Source organism: Mastigoproctus giganteus, chromosome 5, assembly GCF_048544385.1.
Source record: "Mastigoproctus giganteus isolate SK-2022 chromosome 5, ASM4854438v1, whole genome shotgun sequence".
In the NCBI taxonomy this organism is placed as follows: domain Eukaryota; kingdom Metazoa; phylum Arthropoda; class Arachnida; order Uropygi; family Thelyphonidae; genus Mastigoproctus; species Mastigoproctus giganteus.
This window is the reverse complement of record NC_143579.1, coordinates 105,165,700-105,187,930: the sequence shown is the minus strand read 5'-3', so window position 1 is coordinate 105,187,930 and position 22,231 is coordinate 105,165,700. Positions and strand designations below refer to the sequence as shown.

The following is a 22,231-nucleotide window of genomic DNA, read 5'->3' as shown; positions in this document are numbered from 1 at the left end:
CTGAAGGGATTACCATTCTACAACTTAGTGGTACCTGGTAAAAACTATCCGACCACCCGTCCCCATATACGGAGAAGTTGCGTAGGTCTGCAGTGAGCAGATCAAGGTGTATTCCCAATGCGCTCTGGTCCACCTTCTACTGCAGTGGTGTCCAAACATTTCCCATACAGGGGCCATATTCAAAAAAATTCAAAGTTAGATTTCTTTAGTGTGTTACATTTTCCATATCTTGTTGCATGTAAAATTGAAAATATTCGAAAATTTTATTAAGTATGAGTTTTTTTTTTTTGATAATTAACAAAATTTAAAATGCTGTTTTAGTTCACTTTCCTGGCGGGCCATAGGTTGGACCCCTTCGTGAATCAGCTGTAAGCGCCCCGTTCGAGAATTAGGAGAGGATGATTTTCTTTTACCCCAACAAATAATCATCTGTCGTTTCACGGAAGTGTGTTATCCACATTTTTCCGTAAATTTTCCCCATCTCTGTTTACATGGTCACAGTACCTGAATATCCGGATGACACCGACATTTGACAGTTTCAAAAAAATAAATAAATAATAATAAATAAAAAAAATTCAAATTTAACAACTAGTACAAATACTGATGATGAGAGATGGAAAATGAGGACAATGAAGGTATTAAACCTTCTAAGCATGAATTGTTGGCATTTGGTGAAAATGAAGTTAGAAAATTATCAATTAGGTTACAGTTAAATGCAATTCGTGGATTTCGGGGGTAATTGAAAAGATGGTTTCGGAAGAATTGAAGAATTTTATGGACAGTGAGTACGATACCAATTTCATCGAGTGAATGTGAACGAGGATTTTCACAAATGAATATGATTGTCAGCTCAACCAGAGCTTTGTTGATGGCAAAAACAGTTTCTTCAATACTGTTTCTTAAAATTGTATGCCCACTGCTGACCCACTTCGATCCAGCAAAATATGTCGATTCGTGACTGCTTTGGAAACGTCATTCAGCAACTGACACACAAAGAGGAAGAAAAGAAGTCGGCATAGGGTGTTGGAGGAAAACTTAATTTGGAATATTCTACAAAAACTTTAATGCAAGTAATTTGTGTCCCCCTCTCTATTTCTGTCGCTAACGGAGCTAAAAATTTAGCTGCGTTATTCAATGCTTATCAAGGGAAAACTATTCCGATCAAAATCTATCATTTATTTTTGTGTTAAAATTAAAAAAAAAAAAAAAACTTTTTATTGCACTTCGATAGCATGCTTCTTTGTACTAAGTAACTCTCCTTTTGGTGACAAAAAGGTTGCTAAATAGTTAGTAAATAATTCTATAAAGGTCATTTATAAATTTTGCAACCAGAAGTATTTTTAACAATTTTCAAAGCTGGAGTTGTCCCGGCAAGGGGAGATACTCAGAGAGCCAGTGTTGAGGCGCCTGCGCGGAGTCTTGCATGGCCCTCACCTGCTAGTCGCTTCTCCCCCGAGACTTTAATTGCTTCTCCAGGAACGGTAGTGAACGGTACTTTACTATGGTGACTCCATCGTACAGTGAACCAATTGTAAAGCGGGGGTCCATTGTATTTTTAACTTTTTACATGAAACTTCAGATAATTGGGGCAGCCACTTAATCTGGCCAGCACTAGTCCCAAATAACTGGAATCAACTGTGTGTGTGTGTGTGTTTGTGTGTGTATATATACACACACACACACACAGTGAAACTTCCCTTTAATGGACAGCCATGGGGAACAAAAATGTGTCCGTTAGAGAGAAGTGTCCGCTAACAAGAAGTCTGAGGGAGAAAAAAAATAAGAAAAATCGTTAAATGTTTAATGTAAAATTAAATTAAATTATATACAGATTTTGCACAATATTTTTGTAAATATACATACAATTGTGCTATGCATATTATGACTATCTTAAGAAAAATACATACAGTAATCACTTATTTTCTTCTGCACCTTCTTCCGGCTGATAATTTTGTTTTCAACATTTGTTTGGAGTGAAGAAACCATCAAAAGTCCTTCAGTATCTTCTTCAGCAACGAAAAACATTTTTAAACGATTGATTTGTATGAGCACTTCTATTTTCATTGGTGGTTCGTCATTAATATGTTCTTCAACAGGATTACCTCCTTCCATTTCTTCATCTTCATGAGGAACTTCTTGAAAAATATCAATGATAATGTTATTGATATCTAGAGCACCATCTTCTGTAGTGAGGTTCGAGTCTATATCTTTGTAGCCAGGGTCACTTGTAGCGGAAGTATTGTACATTATCAATAGATGTTGAAGTTCTTGTTCTTCTTGGTGCTCCACATTGCTGTTCACAACTTCAATTTTTGCGTTTGAGAAGCCAGACTTTACAAAACAGTTCATGACAGTTTGTTTTCTAATTGCGTTTACTGAAGAGGAAATCCACTGAATCGCATCTAGGATGCTGAGTTTCTTTGCAAGGTCACTCACACATGTTGCATCGTTCATGTTTGCAATGAGATGTCTTAAAACATGTTTTCTGTAGTGAAGTTTAAAATTTTTTATTATCCCTTGATCCAAGGGCTGACACTCTGCAGATGTGTTTGGTGGCAGAAAAACGATTTGAATGATACAATTCAATGTGTGAGTGAGATGCAGCATTATCCATGAAAAGAATAATTTTTCTGTTTTGACGAATCATGTTTTGGTTAAAATGAGTTAACCATTCGCTCATGATATCTCGTGTCATCCACACTTTTTTTTATTAGACTTCCAGTCAACATTCAACTTTATGCCCTTGAAACAACGAGGATTTTGTGGTTTTCCTATAACAAGAGGTTGTTCAAAGTCTCCCAGCATATTTGTACACAATAGTACAGTCAAGCGCTCCTTAGAAATTTTTCCACCCTGGCACTTTTCTTTTTTAGACTCATTGTTTTTTCAGGAAGAGCTTTAAAAAACAACCCTGTTTCGTAACAGTTGTAAATAGCCTTAGCTTCAAAATCACGACATAAATCTTCCAATTTGACGGTCCACTCTGTTACAACCCCAGTATCAACAGATCCACCTTCACCACTTATGGTTTTCCAAGAAATTTTATGCCGAGCTTTGAACTTGTCTAGCCATCCCACAGAAGCTTTGAACTCATTTACTCCCATAGATTTCGCAACCTCCAAAGCCTTTTCCCTAATAATAGGCTCATTAATGGGAATTTTTTTTCATGTGTGACAAAACCACTCATATGTAACATTGTCAATTTGAAGTCCAACAGTTTTCGGGAATGATTTTTGAACCTGATCATTTACGTGTTGCCAAAGTTGTTTGAGCAGTTCATTTTTTCCCTTTAGGATGTCGCTTACCTGCGTCTTCCCGATTTTGGATTTTGCAGTGAGATTGCGAACACTATTTTTTTGCCGATCATACGCATTAATGAGTTCAACTATCTTTTAAAGTTAAATGTTTACGAGAAGACATTGTGCACTTCACACGACACTAAACAAAACTGAATACTAAAACTCAAAAGACGAAAGGCCAACAAAATCCCCTCCCCCTGCACACACACCGAATTCATCAGAAGTTTTACACGTGCTTTAAAATTCTTGAAAAAAAGGGTTTAGAACCGCGACGTAAACCTTGATAAAATTCAGAGAATCGGAAATAGAAGATAAACGCACAGTTGAGGCGATGTGTGGAAGAAACGTTCCTAGAAAAAGGGCCGTGAACTCACCCGCTGTCCGTTATGGGGAGATCAAATTAAGTGCTAATCTAAATGAAACAGTACAGATTGTCTGTCCGTGTCTGTTATCCATTACAGAGAATGTCCGCTAGACAGAAGCTGAAAACACGTTAAAACCAATAGAGGAGAGTTGGGGAATTTGAAAATGTCTGTTGTAGAGAGATGTCCGTTAGAAGTTTCACTGTACACACACACACACACACACACACACCTGCATTAAGCGAAGAATTATTTGTAAATTTTAACATAGAGATCAGCACCGATTAATGCCATCTAAGTGAAAGATGGTCCATTACATCGGTCTGTATTGACATGTTCTAGATATGATAGAATATGGTAGAGTAAAAACTTATCGGATTGGCAAATGAGGTAGCAGGTTGAGTGCTGTTAGGTGCAGTCTGCGAAAGACCTGTGCGTCAAAAATGCCCAAGTAACATGCAAAGGCCCAACCCCGGCACGGTGGCAAAAACCTAGAAGTACAATATGTACAGTAATACCCAGAAGTTACATGATAGGTGGGTCTGACGAAAATCACTTAAGTCGAATTCGCGTAAGTCGGGGTACAACTTTGCATATAAATACATATAAATTTTGTTTAATTGGGACCAAGGACTAACAAAAACACTAGTTTAAAAGAAAAATATTTAATAAAATTGCAGTTATTTATATATATTAATACAAATTATGTATTAAAAAAATAAATGAGTTACGTAAAAAAGTTATTTCATTGTCGATGGCTTCATAAAATCTAACAAATTCGTCTGATGACACAGCGCCTTATTTTTTTCACGCAGAATTTCTTCGTAGCAAACTAATAATTTTTTTATTCCTTGCTTTGTAGCTATGTGTTCTTTGTTGGGGTCTGTTTTCTAAAATTTAAGCCCTTTTCAATCGAGCTGTGAGACCTTCTGTCAAGCTTGCAATTGTCATGTGCTTTTCTGGTGGAACTGGGTCTGAAGTGTCAGATAATTCAGCGACGTTTTGCTCACGCATCTCTATGAGCTCATTCGTTGTCAGCTCCTCACTATGTGAATCCAACAGCTTATTGACATCATCACCACTGACTTCCAAAATTCTTCAATGATTCTTACGGCATCATAATTGTTTCCAAAAGTCTTTAACAGATATCTCACTATTTTGTCTCATAGCTTCATTCAGACATGCAAACGAACACCTCATGTAGTAGGCCTTGAATGTTTTGGTGATTCCCTGGTCCATCGGTTGAAGCAAGCTGGTTGTGTTTGGAGGCAAAAACATAACTTTCACATGACGGTCGAAATTAATTAGGGTGGCAGGAGGGTGACCGGGTGCACTGTTAATAAGAAGGATCAATTTAAATGGAATCTGTTTAGACTTGCAATAACGTTTGACTTTGGGTATGAAGTGGTGACCAAACCAGTCCTCAAAAACGGAAGCTGTCAACCCAAGCTTTATGATTTGACTTCCAAATCACTGGTAAGCTAATTTTAGATATTTTTTAAAACTCTTGGATTTTCGGAGCAATAAATTAAGGTTTTAACTTGCAGTCAGCAGCTGCATTCCCACCGACCATCATTGTCAATCGGTCTTTGGAAATCTTAAAGCCTGGAAAGTTTTTTTTATTCGTGAAAACTATAATTTCCAACAAAAGTTGAGCACGAATTTGAACGCACACATAAATGACAGTTGGAATGCAAATTCTTGTATATGTGTGCAGCTCATGTGGCAGCAAAGTTGAATTTTGTTCTTCTTTCGCTCTCACTCTCTGCTGTCGCACCGTATATCGATAGCATATGAAAAACGACCTTGAAGATAGTGGGCAGCAGTGTTGCTAAACGAAAAAAAATCAAGAACCGCGTAACTCTGAGTTTGCGTAAGTCGGGGTATTACTGTAATATAAAGTGAGAGTAAAACCAAAATAAGATAAAACGTAAATCAAAACGGCAAAAAAAAAAAAGGTAGTAGCATAAATAGAAATATGATAGAGCAAAAATATATAAAATAAAATAATAAGGCAATATTATAAAATGTGTTAATTATGGGTTAGTAGATATATTGCAAGGGACTTTTTCTAGGGCTAACCCTCTCAATATATCGGCCCATAATTAATGTGGCTATCTGTTTCTGTTGTCAACTGCCCGCAAAACTAGGTTCGAATATATATAAGATAGTATGATAGTAATAATGCAGTACCATGGTGAATCAAGAAATTTAGCAGTATTATAAAATAAGGGCCAAAAGCTGATAATAAGCAAAATGTAGTAAGTAAAGTAATTTGGAAGTAATATATCATGGCTTAATGCTGATAATAAGCAGATTTTGATTAGTAGTTTACGGGCGAGATGACTATTAGCCCGACAGATAGCATAGTAGCATATAATAGAGCAAGAGTTCCATCCACCACCGTACTACATTATTACTATATATATTCGAACCTAGTTTTGTGGGCAGTTGACAACAGAAACAGATAGCCACATTAATTATGGGCCAATATATTGAGAGGGTTAGCCCTAGAAAAAGTCCCTTTCAGTATATCTACTAACCCATAATTAACATTTTATAACTTTTATAATTTTGCCTTATTTTATTTATTTTTGCTCTATCATATTTCGATTTATGCTAATACCACTGCTACCTTTTTTTGCCTTTTTGCTTTACGTTTTATCTCATTTTGGTTTTACTCTCATTTTATATTACATATTGTACTTCTAGGTTTTTGCCACCATTGGGCCTTTGCACGTTACTTGGGCATTTTTGACGCACAGGTCTTTTGCAGACTGCACCTAATCTCACTCAACCTGCTACCTCATTGTCAATCCGATAAATTTTTACTCTACCATATTCTATCATATCTATATGGATCCACAAACTTTTTTCATTTTTGAAGGGGTCTGTAGATCTCAGTAGTTTGGAAATCATTGCTTTAGAGCAGGGGTGGGCAACTTTTTTTGTCAGCGGGCCGAATGAAATTTTCGCACCATGATGCGGGCTGAATGAAATTTTCGCATCATGATGCGGGCCGGAATAGTTGAACGATTTAATAAAAAAAATCAGAACCTAAAAAAAAAAAAAAAAAAAAAAAAAAAAATGTTATATTACTTGAATTACCAAATTATTAATGTATTTTTAAAAAATAATATCTGAATGTCCAATTATCATTGAAAATGCAGCATTCGGCATCAATTTTTCTTTTTTAATTGGCTCATTTTATGGGCTATAAATTATATTAAATTAAAAATTGTAATAATTAGAAAAGGCATAAAACATAAAATATCTCGCACCAATATTTTTTTCAATAAGAAGTCAAACCCAAAGGAACTTCGTTCGATCGATGCTACAATAATAATTAGGAAATAACTCTTTGACGCTGCGTAGAATCACTTGGTTACTGTTGTACTGGACACAATTCCCGATTGAACCGAATTAAGCCGAACGTTTACAGCGAGTGTAGTCAGGTATGGATTTTCTATATTTATGCATTTACCGAGGGGGCCGGATTCAACATCGTCACGGGCCGGCTGTTGCCCACCCCTGCTCTAGAGCAATGTACAAGCATTGCTTTGACTCAACACATTAATAACACCACCCCAAATTAACAGTTCACTCAAACCCTTAAGATATCATTATAAATATACATTTTTACCAAGGTGTGCTGCCCTTGCACATCTTTGTAAAAATGTATACTGTCTCTACAACATATTACTTCTGGCTACAAGTGGAGACCACAATGACAAAATTTCTTCCTCCAAAACCCCTGTAGAGATCCTCAAGTCTTGAGTTAATCCACAAAGCTTTCGGTATATAATCCACCCTATTACACTTACGTCAGAATATATCTGCAATTCTGCCCAACTCACTTTTTTTCCCCAGCCGTTCTATATTTATTCAGCAAGTTATCAGTTTGTTTATGCTTAATATCATTAGTCCTCATTTAATCTGACAGTCCGTTGGTGACATCATTGTTACTCCCATCACACCGAAGGACTAGAATCTATCCCAAAGATATTCTAGTCCATCTATCCTTATTACAAAAATAATACATAGTGAGCTGTAACCTCTCCTCATACCTGGAAGAATGTGTGTAACAAGCCTGAATGAACAAAGAGTCCTAGGGACATATGTAAGTAGGCAGGGAGAGGTGCTGGTAACATCTTAAATGATTGCTGCAACCACTTTCTGCTGAAATGTTCTCTCCTAATTGTGATCCACCAATCTTCAGACTTGGAAGGTGCTAAAAGTTTGAGCATGGATTAACAAATTATCTCCCTCCCATTTCCATCACAGGAAATATTTCATACTAACTAAATGCCCTAGATATCCCCATTCAAGCTGGCTACTGTTTAGTTAAATTACAAAAGGAGTCAAAAATTTAAATCACTACACAACTTCAAAATCCATATTTATATAGTTGCAATTTTCATATAGTTTAATAAGAAATCACACGTTCAGGAAAAAATGTTGGAAAAAAAAAAACTGGCAAATCTAAATACATAGCAATAACAAACTAAGTTAACTTGCCTTAGTTACACCTTTGATCATGTTTTCAATGTGTGAGCAAACAGTACGTACAGTAGCCAATTCTTTACGGATCCCAAACCATTTCTGCACTTGTAATTTATCTTTTCCAATCACTTGCATGTCTACTTGTACGTGCCTAAAGTCACGTTTTAAGATTCCACGAGGTCCTTTCACAGTCACTCTACGTGACTTTACCTTCACTTCAACTGTAAGAAAATGTGAACATTTAAAAACCCAGAATCCAATTTTTATACATATATCCTGTTATCAATTTACCATGTCATTTTCCTATTAATGTAATTTAAAAACTTGCTTTATTTGAATGCATATCAGCCAACTTTTGACTTTCAAAAAGCTGGATAAGAGGCAATTATAAACATGAGGAAAACAGAGGCTTCAGGACAAAGAGAAGTAAAACAGATTTTTTGCAAAAAATTTCCTGTTTTTAAAGGCCCAAACTGCACTAGAAATTCAATTTTAACAACAGTATATACATTTTATATTAAAACAGTCACAAGATTGTTTAACCAATACAATGATTTCAAACATTAGCTTACCTTATTCGTCTGTGTGTGGATATCTTTGGATTATTTGTTAGATATTAAGGGATTATGACTGCTTCAAGAAAGATGCTACTGAAGACCCTGCACTACCTTAGAAATGCCAAGTCAAAGTTTTGCTTGTAATAATGACACCGAAGTTCAGAACTGGGTGTCATATGCATTTCTGAAGTTCCTGCTAAAAGGGAAGATCTGAACTTTTTTTTTTATTTTTTTTTTTTACTTAGCTGAATATTCTTTCACACTCGCCACTGGAATAAGGAATTATTAAAATGGCAAGAATCATTTGTTATATTTCATGCTTCCATGCACGCTTGGCAGATCCCCAATCAAAGATTAATGTACATCATTATCCCCCTACCAATATAGTATGGGGTCGAAAATCCGAACAAGCCATCATTTTAGACCAGAAGTTCTGATAGTAAATTTGAAAAAAGGTAGACAAAAAGGATTTTATGGCTCCAACTAACAGATGCTTTTCTTAAATTTTTGCAGTTTTATTGACTTAATTGGCATATTAATTTATTTTCTAGAAGTAGCTTTATATTCCTAGTTATGCTACTAAGTTTATTTTGAATTTAGATAGATTTTGTAGGTTATTACTTAGTATCGGACAGACTACTGTGCCCGTACTTTACGAAACTTTCCAGCATTGTTTGTTGTAGAATATTAGATCGATATGGAATAACGTAATGTATATCTCGAACTTGATAGCATAAAGAATAACATAATACGTAGCACTGTATTAGGAATCTGTTAGCTTAGTATAGTATTGTTAATTAAATTTATAAATCTTATTAATTTATTGTCAATTAAATAGTATTTAAACAGAAATCATGCCCCAGTCTAGAGCAGCAAAGCAGCAGAAGCATTGTGGCTTGGAAGATTCTCAAATGCATTCACAGTCTTAACAAAAAAAAAAAAAAAAAGTGCAAAATGTGAAATGTTTGCCCAACTCAACACCAGAGCTCACTCTTGTGCACCAGGCAACAACTGTGGCTATCTTCATGGCAAAATGCACTGATCCCCAGGAGCTAGTTATTGTCAGTGACTCAATTGTCAGGAAAACAGGAAATTGATGTTAGAGAGCAAATATCTTTTAAGGGCACAAAAGGTGATATTGTACACATTGGCACTAATGACATTAGGTGTAGATCTGCAGATTTACTCATCAAATAAAGTCACAAATTGGGGTTAAATTTTAGTGTCTGCAATCCTGCCCAGACATGATAGGAGGGAGTGTATGATGAGAGCCTTGTTTGGCCCTGAAGAGATTGTGCAAGGCTCAGGGGTAGAAATATTCATAGCATGATCTGTGCTTGTTAACAGGAGAGATTGCTTCTACAGGGATGGGATACACTTAAATAGAAAGGATGCAAGAATATTTGCTGATGCTGTCGAGGCAGTGTTAGGTGGGTTGCTAACTTTTGGGGGTACAAAGAATAATAGATTAACAGGCAGAGGCAAAAGTAATTTTTGCACTGTTTCTATTGAAATGAGCAGCAGTCTGGAAAGCAAGTTGCTAGGGATTTCAGGAACTGCTCAGAGTCATGAAACAAGTAAATATATGGGCTGTGTTAGAGTAAATAAGAGTAAAAACAGTTGCATGTATACTTGCATGTACACTAATGCTAGGAGTATAGTAAATAAATTTGATGAATTTGAAGTACTGGTCAAGACATCAAAGGCAGATATTGTTGGGATATCAGACGTGGTGTCACACAGATACGAGGAATGCAGAATTGGAATTTGGGGAGTATAATGTGTACAGAAAGGACAGACAGCTGTTGTCATTTGGTTTTTAGGAGCATTAGCAACTAAGGCCATATTGCTCTGGGGATATGCAGTGGTCATTTCCTGATCTTTCTGCATCCTCCGTATTTGGTGGTCACAGGCTCGAACCCCGGTCTAATCAAGAAGCGTGTGCTACGGACTGCTGCTCCTGCTCACCTGGCTACGGAGGCACCGGACAGACAGCGTGGGATGGGAGGAGGTTATGCTGTTAGTTAAGAAACAGCAAATCTAAGGAAATTCGTCTAGTTGACATAGATGGACAGTGCAGGGTTGAGTCAGTTTGGTGTGACATAAACACTGGGAAGGCAAAAATGTTATAGGCTTAATGGATCTGATTGGTACAATGAACAATTATACAGAGAAATAGAATGGACCAGTAAATCAGAATGTCTTACAATGGAGGATTTTAATTTCCCAGATACTAACTGGAACTTGGTTATTCACTCGCATACTAGCAACTCTTGTGGATTTATTGGATGATTGTTTTCTACAGCATGTTCAAGAGGCAACCACAGGAAGTAATACTCTTGATTTGATTATCGGCAGTGATTATTCATGCGTTAAGAATTTACAGATAAAGGAACCACTAGGTGGCAGTGATCACAGTGTACTGATGTGGGATTTACATAGATTTCACTACCATCAAGGGTAAAGGAAAAAGGTTTTTGCTTTTGTAAAGGTGACTACAGTGGTCTCAGAGATTTTTGAAATTCTAAACGGGAAGCTGTTGTTATTTGGTTTTTAGGAGCATTAGCAACTAAGGCGATATTGCTCCGGGGATATGCGGTGGTCATTCCCTGACCTTTCCGCATCCTCCGCATTTGGTGGCTCGCGAGCTCGAACCTCTGTCTAATCAAGAAGCATGTGCTAAGCACTGTAAATGGGAAGTATTCAAGGAATTAATCTTGAAAGCTACTAGGCTTTTCATACCAACTAAAAAAGACTGTTCTGGGTTTAAGCCTAAATGGATGCCAGATGAACTAATGAGACATGTGGCAGAGGAGAAAAATGCATGGGATGCATATAAATTATCAGATGGCACAGAAGCCTTATGATAGATATAAGCTAGTCTGTAATCAAGTCACAAAGGAAGTTAGGCAAGTGAAGGCAGATTATGAGAAATCTTTGGCAAAGGATGCAAAGAAAAACAGCAAAGATTTCTTTACTTATGTAAACTAAATGGAAGGTGATGAATCAGATTTGTCTACTTGATATGGATGGTTCAATGTTGATGATCCTGCTCAGGAGGTAACTGGCAAACTAAATGAAGATTTTACATCTAAATCCACACGAGGAATTCTGTAGGGAACTGGAGGTCAGAAGTTTATCAAACTGTAACAGGGAGTTAAATAATTTTGTAATAACTGAGAGCAAAGTAGAGGAGAAATTGTTGAAGTTAAACATAAGGCACTTGGTGTGGATGGGATCTATCCAATTAAATTAAAGGAGGCAGGACAAAGAAAGTAAGCAAATCCTTATCCATAATTATGAGAGCACCACTGGAGTCAGGAGGTTTCCACAGACTGGAGACGTGTAAATGTATCTCCAATTCACAAAGGGGGATCAACGGGTGACATGAGTAATTACAAACCTGTAAGTTTAAATTCTGTTCAGGGGAAAATAAAGGAGTCACTGGCAAAAAAAAAAAAAAAACACTGCAGGATCATCTAGGCAAGACTGCAATAATAATTCAGACACAGCATGGGTTTGTTAATGGAAGTCTTGTCTGACTGATAATTTTCTGATGTAATGAGTTTACAAGGTGGATATAATCCTTGATCTAATGGCTGAATGAAAGAAGTTGTATTAACCTAGTACAATTGTGGTGGTAGAAACATAACTTCAACATTTGGTTGACTTAAATCTTTTGGATGGCCTGGCATTCTATCCAATAGTAATAAAACTTTGAAATCTAAAATTTTTCCACAAGTTCAACAAGCATAAGTTCAATTACACAGAACAACACAAGGATTGCCCAACAAAATAAAAAACAGGGATTTCTCAATTTTTTGACTAGCGAGTCAGTGGGAATTCAAAAAGAGTGGAAATGTTGAAAAATTACATCCAACATAATACCAGGGTTTTCCCCACACAAAAGCTCAAAAATACCTTGTTATGCAAGGTTTGCCAAAATTATCTAACCACATTAGACCAAAACACATTAGACCAAAACAGACAAAAGTAACATGTTGTAGAACATGGTACTTATATAATATACAGTGTTGTAGAAGTACCATGTTATACGGGGGTTGCCTGTACAGAGAAGGCTTAAGTTCTGCAAATTGCAGCATCTAGAGACTAGGCTCTGAGAGGTGATCTGAATGAGGTGGATAAGGCCTTGAATGGATTGAGCAGGCTGATGGGATTCTTCCTCTTGCTCAGTTAAACTTTAGGGAGCATAAACTGAAATTGAGTAAAGACAGTTGTCAAATAGATGTGCTGAAATTTGCCTTTAGCCAGCAGGCAGTTGATTGCTGGAATAAACTGCCATCTGTTGTTGTGGAAGTTGATAGCTTAAATAAATTCAAGGAAGAAGTGGACAAACTTTTGGAGCAAATATGGTTTTTTTTTTTTTTGGCTGATGCTGTATAAGTTTGCTTTCTTGCATCATATGCCTCTACTAATGCTAATTTTTTTTATGCTGGTGCCATAAAATAATTACAGTAATTGCCGGTTACTGTGATTGCATCTGCAAATTGAATTTTGATTTTATTAAACAGTAATTGTAATAAGCAAAAAATGGGAGAATATTATCCAGTCTATAAAAATTAAGATACAAAGCACAAATTTTTACTTTTATTTCACCTTACCAATTAACAAAATTAAATGATACGTGAAAATCGAAAGAATATTATCCACAGGTTAGCACAATAAAAATAAATTTACACTTATGTACATAGCTTTATTAATCAATATACATACAGTACTAACTAAATATAACACTTTGTAATCTGTTATTCAACACACTCTGTTCACTGACTTTTTTTTGGGATATAAAATTAAAACAGTAAAAAACAATAAGTGTCAATCAATAACCAAGACACAGCATGCACAGTGAGATACAAAGTAAAAAGCTTCAAGTTCAGATATTGGAATGAAGAGATTCTGAACATTTACAGTTTTATTTTATCATACTGTAGTTATGGTCTTCTTAGTCCTTTAAAAGGAAACAAATTTTTAATAATTAAATCAAAGATTGAGGTTTTAAGCAGACTTCCAAAGGGAGAAAGCGGGTCATCATTAGCAAGATTTTACGAGGTTGGAAAGTCAAACATAACAACATTTGGTCCTTGAGGTTGCCACAGGCATTCTCTCAAATATGCAAGACAAGCTGTACTTGCTACCTGGGAGTCTAAAACGCTGATGGAACTGATATTCGGGCAACACTCAAGTCAAGTGGACCCAATTCGGTGAAGTCCGGACGGTCTGTGACAGCCAAATCCACTGCTTGCACCTTCACGATGGTGGGGTATAACCTCCATGCACAAGTACATGGTGGGTGACCACCCAGGTGTGAACCAACGTAAGCAGGGGTCGAGGTGTGGCACCCACACCACATGGAGGAACGCCGCCCCTCTATGTTACCAGGCAGTACTAGGAGGTAGATGACTCACATCAACGGGTGAAATACAACCACTTTGCTTATTGGAGGCTTGAAGTGGTGGAACCCATGTTTAGTCTCTAGAGCTAAGTTCCAGTCAACCCTTCCCTATCCCTTCCATCATGCAGTATGATTGATGACTTTTGAGGTTATGATGAATGTCGTGGCGAGATCCAATATTCCTTACATTTCGAGGGTACAGCTCTAAAACAGTGTTCGCAGGCCGGCCGCTACTTAGTACACCGGACCGAACCTATTGGTAACTCTCTAGGAGGCTTCCGGATCAGCTAGTGTATAACCTTGCTACTTCTACTCTGCCAGATAGTGACTGGAGGGAGTCCGAGTAGTGTGTATGCGGGGAGCATTGTCGAGGCCACGTTATGTCAAGGATCTGGGTATATTCTTACCACATGTACGCCATATCCAAAAATTTCATTACTTCATACAGCATGTCCCACCCACTTTTTCTTACTATTGAATACACCATGAATTGGTAAACTAATAGAGCAAGCTTATCTGCAGAAAGATCTAAACCTCCCAAGCACTTCCTAATTCATTTCACAAATATACATGGTCTCAATTCTAATATCTCAACAATGTCCATTTCCACTTGCAGTCTGCCAAACCCCAGGTACTTTTCCTTACAGAATCTCAGTTATCGGTTGATTCAACTACTGCTCATCTCAGATGCCCAAATTATTCGTTGTATGATTCCTTTCACCTCAAAGGTGGTACATGTGCCTATGTCCGTTCTGATATTCCCTGTCAGACTTGGCAATTTGAAATCTCCTCTCTTTGATCTTCTCCGGATTAAAATCTCTACCTCATTGTGTCAAATTCATCTGTTGTCTCTACCGTTCTCCCAACTTCACTAATCACTTGAGCTCCAAGTGATTAGCTCTTTGACTTCCTCTCTTTGCAACTTGACTTTCTCCAGTCCAACTTTCCTAACAGTGAGGTAATTTTCCTTGGTGATTTTAACGTTCACAACTCCAGCTGGCTTCCATTTTCTAGTCACACTCACCCAGCAGGTCGAGATGCTGAGGCTTTTGCAATTACTAATGACCTTGCACCGATTGTTCATTTACTACAAGAATACCGCACAATCCTAATCATACAGCCAATATGCTTGATCTTTTTCTCACAAACAACCCTTCTAAGTACACGGTCGAAGTGAGAGGTCCTTTAGGCACTTCAGATCACAACTTGGTGATTGTCTCTTCTCCAATTGAACCTTTATCTCATGACTATACCCAACCTCGTGTTGTTTGGCTTTACAAGAATGCAAAATGGGATGACCTGCGAGACTTCTTTTCTTCTTTTCCTTGGTCGAATTACTGTTTCAAAACTTCTGATGTCAACATTTGCTCAGATCGTGTCAGTGAAATTATTCTTGCAGGAATGGAATCCTTTATCCCACACTCCACTTTAAAATCTCGTCCTTTATCTAAACCTTGGTTTTCCAATAAATGTGCTAAGGCTGTTCAAGAGAAGAATGTTGCATATCGTAATTGGCTTGTTTATAATTCTCCAGTTTCATTTTCTGCTACACCAAAGCTCACAACAATTGTAAAGCAGTTATTAATCAGTCCAAACTAGAGTTTGAACAGGCTAAGAGTAGAAAACTTGCTTCTTGCCCTAATGGTAGCTGAGCATTCTGGTCTCTTGCCAAAGCTATTGGCCGCAACTTTTGCCCATCTCTGCTCCCACCTCTGTCCAAACCAGATGGTTCTGTTGTCACTTCAGCCAAGGATAAAGCTGACCTGCTAGCATCCCATTTTTCTTCCAATTCATGTATTAATGATCTTGGTAAAACACCTCCCACCATTCCCAACACTCTCCATTCAATGCCTCCTGTGGTCTTCCGTCAAAAGGATATCAGAAGGATTTTGATGAATCTTGATGCTAAGAAAGCCCCAGGTCCTGATGGTATATCTCCACTTGTTCTCAAAACCTGTGCTCCTGAACTTACTCCTATTCTTTGCCGCCTTTTTTCACTTTCTTATTCCAAAGGTGTTTTTCCTTCTGCTTGGAAATTTGCTCATATCCAGCCAGTTCCTAAAAAGGGTGACAAATCCCTCCCATCCAATTATCGTCCCATTGCAATTACTTCTACTCTTTCTAAAGTAATGGAGAAATCAATTAACTGCCAACTCTAGAAACTGCTAACTACCTAGAAACATTCCGTGTGATCAACGATCGCCAGTATGGATTCAGTCAGTGTCGATCCACTGGTGATATTCTGGCTTATGTTACCCATTTATGGACTAATTCAATGGAAAGGTTCGGTGAAACACAAGTAGTTGCTCTTGACATCTCAAAGGCTTTTGATCGTGTTTGGCATAAAGGTCTTCTAAACAAGCTTCCATCTTATGGTTTGCCAACTGTTTTTAGTAATTGGTTATCCAGTTTTCTCTCTGATCGCTCACCGAGGGTGATGGTAGATGGCTCTGTCTTCTAACTTCTCCACTAATGCCGGTGTCCCCCAAGGTTCAGTTCTTTCCCCCACTCTTTTCCTCTTGTACATTAATGACCTTCCATTGACTGGAAATCCTATCCATAGTTTTGCCGACGATAGCACATTGCATTCCATTTTCCATTTTGAGAAATCTTGTCCTGCTCAATCAGCTTCAGCTTCTCGAAAATCTGCTACCAATTCCTTAAATGTCGATCTTCAGGTAATTCTCCAGTGGGGAAAAGACAACTTAGTTGATTTCAACCCTTCTAAAACTCAGTCTTGTCTTATAACTTGCAAAAAAGATTCTTCTGCTCCTATGCTTATCTTTAGTGACACTCTGATTTCTAGGCAAAATGATCTATCTCTTTTGGGGATTACCCTAACTTCTAATCTCTCTTGGTACAAGCACATTACAAATATTGCTTCCTCTGCATCTAAAAAACTTGGTTTGCTCTTTCGCTCTCGGCGTTACTTTTCTTCCAAACAGCTGCTCACTCTGTATAAATCGCAAAGCTGCCCTGCCATGGAATATTGTTCACACATCTGGGGTGGTGCCCCCAAAACCTCTCTCAGGCTTCTTGATTCCATTCAGAAGAGGGCAGTTAGATTAATTAATGATTCACCTCTAACAGTCTCTCCACTCGCTTTCTCATAGACGCACTGTTTCTGCTGCATGCCTCTTCTACAGATACTTCCATGGGCACTGTTCTTCTGAACTGGCTTCTATAATTCCCACTCTCTTCCAAAACAGTCCGAACACGTGACGCCACCAGCCAACATCCATTTACTGTCCAACTTCAAACCCACAGAACCAACTTTTCATCTTCCTCATTTATTCATTCAACTGCCATTTTCTGGAACAACCTTCCTTCATACATATTTCCTGAAAATTACAATCTACAGAAGTTCAAGTCCAATGTCAACAAATATCTTCTTTCGTCTTCTCATCCTCCAACCCAAGCACGGTACTAAGTACTATAGGTTCTAATACCTCTCGTGTTTGGGGTTTACATAAAAAAAAAAAAAACAGAAATTAAAAACAAGGAAAAAATTTAAGTTTGCATCAAAACTTGATTCAGATGGTAAAAAGAAAAAAGAAAGAAACTGAGAATGACCCATCCCTCGAATATACTGTTTGTTATTGGGTTCTGGGAGCATCAGTGACTAAGGCCATGTTGCTCCAAACGTTTGGAGTGAATGGATGGGAAGTTTTTTTTTTTGGCTGATGCTATATAAGCTTGCTTTCATCATATGCCTCTACTAATGCTGGCCCATGTTTTTTTTTGTGTACATAATGTATTTCTTATTTTTATTTAAATATTTATTTATTGAACAATTTTTTTTTTATATTTTAGTTTTATGCTTTATTTCACTAGTTTAGTTTTTACAAATCTCTAAAGCAGTGTTTCCCAACCTGTGCTCTGTGGAGCCCTAAGGACTCCGCGTACACTTCTCAGGGTCTCCTTGGCCTCTCAAGGAAAATAAAATAGCTAAAAATTTAATGAAATTAAAGAATTAGAAATCATTCTGAATAAAAATTTGCCAAGTTGAATTTTGTGCATTCTCTAGCAGGCAACGTTCAGTCATTTTGCTGCCATTAGCTTCAAAATTATTGTAGTACGAGACGTACAGACGACGAGGCAGAGCGGAGCACCAGCATAATGGCTCCTCCATAGAAATTGATTCTAAAAAGCGCTCAGTGGGTCAAAAAGGTTGGGAATCGCTACTCTAAAGTGTCTCTTTACAGCACATATAATTTCCAAACACCCATTGTCTAGAAATCTGTGTTGTTGTCATTTGATCAGATATTTAGTGTTATATGCATTAAATAAGTGCCTCTCCTTGATAAGAATTAATTAATACACTTGGAATTCATATTTTGGCACAGTCCACTGCTAGGCTTCAAAGCTTAAGGATGTCTAATATTTTTTTTTGTCCCTGTAGGCATGATTTACATACAGAGATAGATAGATGGTTTTCGAATGTGGATACATAGAATTAACTGTTAGAAACAATGCGTCTAACTTGAATTTGATGATTTTCGGAAATTTCGTGGGCTATCTGTGCAGACATTCCCTTTAATACCACTGCATAGGTAACTGAGAAAGCCATATGGGGTGCCTCCGTAGCCAGGAGAAGCAGTGCATAGCACACGCTTCTTGGTTAGACCGGGGTTCCAGCCTGGCACGGGCTCGAACCCCGGTCTAATCAAGCATCTTCCGCATCTGGTGGTGCCCACCAAATATGGAAAGGTCATTCCCTGACCTTTCCGCATATCCCCGGAGCAATATGGCCTTAGTTGCTAATGCTCCTAAAAACCAAATAACAAACAAACAAGCCATATGGAGACATCACAGCTGTGTAAAATATTTTAAATTTTTTTCTGGGAATGAATGTCATAAGTCATACGTTGTAAGTCGAGGAGAGTGCATTAAATTTGAAAATAAAATCCATATACAATCCAGAGGCATAGAAATAGGTGCTACTAGTTAATGTAATCTGAAAAATTTATACCTACATTTTTATGAAAGAAATCTAGACCTTAGCATTAAAAGTATTTCGTTTCATAGGCAACATTCTTATATCCAATTATGATGAATGAGAAAATTTATAATGTAATCTAACCGAGTGATGTAAAATTGATTTTACAAACAGCAGTACGCAAGCAACATACCTTGATTTGGAAATAGACATAACTAACAAACAATAATGCATAAAAATTTATAACAAATGAGATGAACATCTTTAACATTATAGCCTCACAAATTGGAACTCTAAAACTTCTAAAAAAAGTACATGCTAATAATAAGAATGCAAACATAAAAGAATTAAAATAAGTAGCAACAAAATATACTTAATTACTAGCTTGAACAAATTAAAACTAATTATAAATAGTATTCCAGAAGGATATACAAATTACGATATGGATGAAGTTAAAAAAAAAGGTTCTGCTGGTATTTTGTGTAGATGCTACCACCTGGACAACTGACTGAATTTGAAACAAACAGGACTTGATGCTTGACAATACTGAACATCAAGATGTTATACAAATTTGGCACCAAAATTAGCAGAATAATATTATCTGCAAGAAATTTGAAAGCAGTAATTTAATAAGTTATTCAAATAAAATGCACATCAAATGCTATAGCACCTAAAGTAGATTTTTTCCAAAGTTAATATCCATTGATTCCCCATGGGTTGAAAAGTTGTAAAAGACTGTATATAGGCTATTAAATCTGATCACCTCGGCTGTATGCTGTAGAAAAGTTATACCAGTCTGGTCGGAATAATAGCATTAATTTAGCAATGCAATGTTTTAAATGCATGTTTAGTTTTAGTATTTTGATGTATTAAATACTCCATTATTTTGCACTTTGCTTTATATTTCATTTTCAAAAAAAAAAGGAAAGACACCTTGACTTGAATTTCTGTAGACTGTAATTTTCGGCAAATACATATAAAGGAAGGTTATTCCAGAAAACGGCAGTTGAATGAATAAACATGGAAGAAGAAAAGTTCGTTGGCGAGTTTGAAGTTAGACAGTAAATGGATGTTGGCTGGTGGCTGCATGTGTTCGGACTGTTTTGAAAGAGAGCGGGAATTATAGAAACCAATTCAGAAGAACAGTGCCCATGGAAGTATCTGTAGAAAAGGCATGCAGCAGAAACAGTACATCTATGAGACAGCAAGTTGAGACTTAGAGATGAGTCATTAATTAACCTAACTGCCCTCTTCTGAATGGAATCTAGAAGCCTGAGGGAGGTTTTGGGGGGGGGGGACCACCCCAGATGTGGGAACAATATTCCATGGTAGGACAGATTTGTGATTTGTACAGAGTGAACAGCTGTTTGGAAGAAAAGTAACGCCGAGAGCAAAAGAGAAAACCAAGTTTTTGTAGATGCAGCGGAAGCAATATTTGTAATATGCTTGTGCCAAGAGAGATTAGAAGTCAGGGTAATCCCTAAAAGAGATCATCTTGCCTAGAAATCGGAGTGTCGCCAAAGATAAGCATAGGAGCAGAAGAATGCTTTTTGTGAGATAGGACTGAATTTTAGAAGGATTGAAATCAACTAAGTTGGCCACTGGAGATTGGCATTTAAGGAATTGGTAGTGGATATTCAAGAAGTTGAAGCTGATTGAGCAGGGCAAGGTTTCTCAAACTGGAATGCAATGTGCTATCATCAGCAAAACTATGGATAGGATTTCCAGTTAATGGAATGTTATAAATATACAAGAAAAGAGTGAGGGAAAGAACTGAACCTTGGGGGACACTAGCATTAGTGGAGAAGTTAGAAGACAGAGCCCTCTATCATCACCCTCAAGTGAGCAGTCAGAGAGAAAACTGGAAAACCAATTACAAAAAAACAGAAAACCATAAGATAGCAGCTGTTTAGAAGACTTTTATGTCAAACATAATCGAAAGCCTTTGAGGTGTCAAGAGCAACTGCTTGTGTTTCACTGAACTTTTCCATGAATTTGTCCATAAATGGGTAACATAAGCCAGAATATCACCAGTGGATCAACACACTGGCAATCGCTGATCAGACGGAAGGTTTCTAGACAGTTTAGAAGTTGGCAGTTAATTTAGACACTGTCCTTAGCCTATGCACATTATTAACAATAAGAATACAACTAAATACAGCTGGCCCTTGTTATAACGTGGTTTGCTTTAACGCTGTCACAATGCAATCTGTAAAAATTTTGGCATACTTAACGAAATCATTTCATTTGATGGAGTCAATAGCTTGAAAATGAATAGCAAAACAGCATTAAAACATTTTCCACGCAGACTTGAGAAATTTTTCCACGCTCAGTGAAATTTTCTCACACGTTAATTTAATTGCAGTACAGCGACTTTGTTACTTAGTTCTAAGATCAACATCTTAAAAAACTATCAAGTATATTGCTTGTAATATTTGCATTGCATGCAATTATCACTCAGTACGTAACGGACAGTTTACTTGAACATTCGTATCATAATTAATGCAACCAACGCAGTTACATTTTTGTAGAGTTAATAATGGCGGACAAGAATGAAAAAGCAATGCCTGGACGCAGTACGAAGACTATAAATGTAAGAAAATTACCGAATTTGAAAATTAAATTAGACATTTTGAAGCAAATAGATTCCGGTCAACGACAAGCGGATGTGTGCCATAATTTAGGACTGGCAAGTTTAACTGTAAGAACAATTATAAAAAAAATTAATTTTAGCAGTGCAAAAGACAGCTGTTCCACTACAAGCAACTAGGGTTAGGCTGGCTATTACAATCGAAACGGAGAGACTAATCTTATTGAAGATAATATCCAACACAGAATTAGTTAAGTTAAATATTATTAAAAAAAAAAAAAAAAAAAAAAAAGTGGAATCATTTAAAACTAGTAATGGCTGGTTGAATAGATTTAAAATCCAGGGAGAAGCCGCAACTGCAGATCAAGGAGTCAAAACTTTCAAAAAAGAACTTGTTAAAATTATTGAAGAAGTGTATTATGTGTTATACTTCTCAATATGTTTTTAACATAGATGAAGCAAGACTTATTTGGAATTGAATGCCTAAAAAGTTCCATATCCGAAGAATAAAAAACATGTCAGGTTTCAAAGCGGCAAAGGATTGGTTGACTTTATTGTTGGGTAGTAA

At 37.0% G+C, this 22,231-nt stretch overlaps 1 protein-coding gene across 2 annotated transcripts in view; it reads right to left on the bottom strand.

Moving 5' to 3' along the window:
* Positions 1-22,231, bottom strand: part of RpL9 (ribosomal protein L9) — a 74,744-nt gene that overhangs the window by 35,380 nt on the left and 17,133 nt on the right. For both annotated transcript variants that reach the window (XM_090373390.1, XM_090373391.1), the window contains exon 3: positions 8,180-8,385. In XM_090373390.1, the coding sequence (XP_090229516.1) occupies positions 8,180-8,385 (206 nt within the window). The remainder of the gene's footprint in view (positions 1-8,179; positions 8,386-22,231) is intronic.